This window comes from Corvus brachyrhynchos, unplaced genomic scaffold, assembly GCF_000691975.1.
Source record: "Corvus brachyrhynchos isolate BGI_N302 unplaced genomic scaffold, ASM69197v1 scaffold23, whole genome shotgun sequence".
NCBI lineage: Eukaryota > Metazoa > Chordata > Aves > Passeriformes > Corvidae > Corvus > Corvus brachyrhynchos.
Window position 1 is genome coordinate 11971380 of NW_008238983.1, and position 2278 is coordinate 11973657.

Here is a 2278-nt window from a genome sequence, read left to right on the forward strand (position 1 = left end):
AGGAATGCAGAAGAGAAGGCCAAGAAAGCCATCACTGATGTGAGTGCCATGCTGGGAACCAACATCTAGGACACCTTCCACTGGAGGGTGATGGAGAGCACACTTTGGTCCTCCTTCTCTGCTTGCTTCTCTCCTTGGGCAGGCGGCCATGATGGCAGAGGAGCTGAAGAAGGAGCAGGACACCAGCGCCCACCTCGAGCGAATGAAGAAGAACATGGAGCAGACCATCAAGGACCTGCAGATGAGGTTGGATGAGGCTGAGCAGCTGGCCCTCAAAGGGGGCAAGAAGCAGCTGCAGAAGCTGGAGGCTCGTGTGCGGGAGCTGGAGAATGAGCTGGAGGCTGAGCAGAAGCGCAACGCTGAGAGCATTAAGGGTCTCCGCAAGTCTGAGCGTCGCGTCAAGGAGCTCAGCTACCAGGTAGGGCTCATGGGCTGGCCCAGGTCAACTATTGTCCCTTGGCCACAGGGCCTCATATCTCATGCTGTACATGACTTAGAACATGGCTGACCTGCTGGACATATAGACATGGGTAAACTAGACCACCCACTGCCTCTATGTCTGATACTGTAGTGGGACCCAGAACATGGTTGGCCCGGTGGTCATGAGCCACCACGGCTACCTCTCAGTGTCCCAGCATCCATGGGATCTCTGCATGATCCAGAACCTCAGGTGGGACCTCATCAGGGGCAAGAAGACATCCCACCTCCTGCTCCCAGAGCTGAGGCCACCCACAGATCTAGAGAGGCTCCAGTCTCCAAGAATATCATTAACTGTCTCCTGACCCCCATAGCTTGGGTGATTCAAAGTACAGGTAGGGTCAGGTCCTGATCCACATGTGTCTCACCCTACAGACGGAGGAGGACCGTAAAAATATGGTCCGGCTCCAGGACCTCGTGGACAAGCTCCAGCTGAAGGTCAAGGCCTACAAACGACAGGCAGAGGAGGCGGTGAGCATTAGGGGGGCAGCCGTGGGACCATCTCCCAGGAGTGGGTTTAGGATGTGGGAGAGGATGTGGGGAGTAGCAGGTGACCTTGAGATGAGGTGGTCAATGGGTGGAATGTCAGGGGGTGAGGAGAGTGGGTGGGTGGTGGGAGGGAGAGATGATGGTAGGATGTGGGAAGGAAGGAAGGAAGGAAGGAAGCAAGGAAGGAAGGAAGGAAGGAAGGATGACTGAGTGGATAGAAGGAGGGACAGGTGGCTTGGAGTTTATGTGGGTGGAAGATTGGATGGATGGTTGAATGCATGACGGATGGATGGATGGATGGAACGCTAGATGGATGGTTAGTTGAGTAGATGGTTGGGTGGCTGGAATATGGGATGTCTGGAAGGACAGGTGGGTCTATTGTGGGCCAAATGGAGTAATAATAAAGTCAGATATATGGAGAGCAGCTGGGATGGCAGGAGGCCAGAGAGAGCTGTGTGGGAGCCTGACTGATGTCCCTGCCCCCTCAGGAGGAACAGGCCAACACCAACCTGGCCAAGTTCCGCAAGGTGCAGCACGAGCTGGACGAGGCAGAGGAGCGTGCTGACATCGCCGAGTCCCAGGTCAACAAGCTGCGGGCCAAGAGCCGCGACATTGGAGCCAAGGTGGGACTTTCCCCTCCCCACAGGTGCCTCATGGCTGTCCCACAACAGCCCCACGCTCACACTTCCTTTTTCTCCTTCTCCATCAGAAGGGACTCAATGAAGAGTGAAGCTCTGGATCCCCAAGTATCCTACCTGAACTTGCAGCTGTCCCACCTAGACCTCCAAGTGCCCAACTCCCCCTAGCCCCCCAAGCTTCATCAGCCAATAAAAAGCATTGAGCAGCACCAGTTTGTGTGGGGCTGGGTTTGTGTGGGGAGGGTGGGGTTACCCCATTGTATGGTATGTTATACAGATGGAGCCCATACAAGCTTCTAGTAAATCTGAAATTTATGAAGAAGAAATTTATGGGATGTGGAAAAACGGACAGGCCATGTGGGAGGATTATAGAAGCATTGTCAGAGTATGCAGGGATGCAGCGAGGAAGGCCAAAGTCCACTTGGAATTGAGTATGGCAAGGGATACCTAGGACAGCAAGAAGGGCTCCTACAGGTACATCAGCAGCAAAAGGAAGATTAGGGAAAATATGGGGCCACTGTTGAATCAGATGAGAGATGGTAAATGTCATGGAATAAAGGGTGGATTTTGTCCTGGTTTCAGCTGGGATGGAGTTTCCCAGTAGCGGCAAGGTCCGGGAGGGCGGTCACAGCGGGAGGGCGTCCTCCCCTCTTCGGGCGGGAGGCGTCCCGGCA

At 54.6% G+C, this 2278-nt stretch overlaps 1 protein-coding gene across 1 annotated transcript in view; it reads left to right on the forward strand.

Annotated features, from left to right (window-relative positions):
• The window catches only part of LOC103618795 (myosin-7), a 13776-nt gene extending 11963 nt beyond the window's left edge, over positions 1-1813 (forward strand). Inside the window, exons 36-40 of the mRNA XM_008637252.2 lie at positions 3-39; positions 143-418; positions 853-948; positions 1455-1589; positions 1676-1813. Coding sequence (XP_008635474.1) covers positions 3-39; positions 143-418; positions 853-948; positions 1455-1589; positions 1676-1696 — 565 coding nt within the window. The 3' untranslated portion in view covers positions 1697-1813. The remainder of the gene's footprint in view (positions 1-2; positions 40-142; positions 419-852; positions 949-1454; positions 1590-1675) is intronic.
• The last annotated feature ends 465 nt before the right edge of the window (positions 1814-2278 follow it).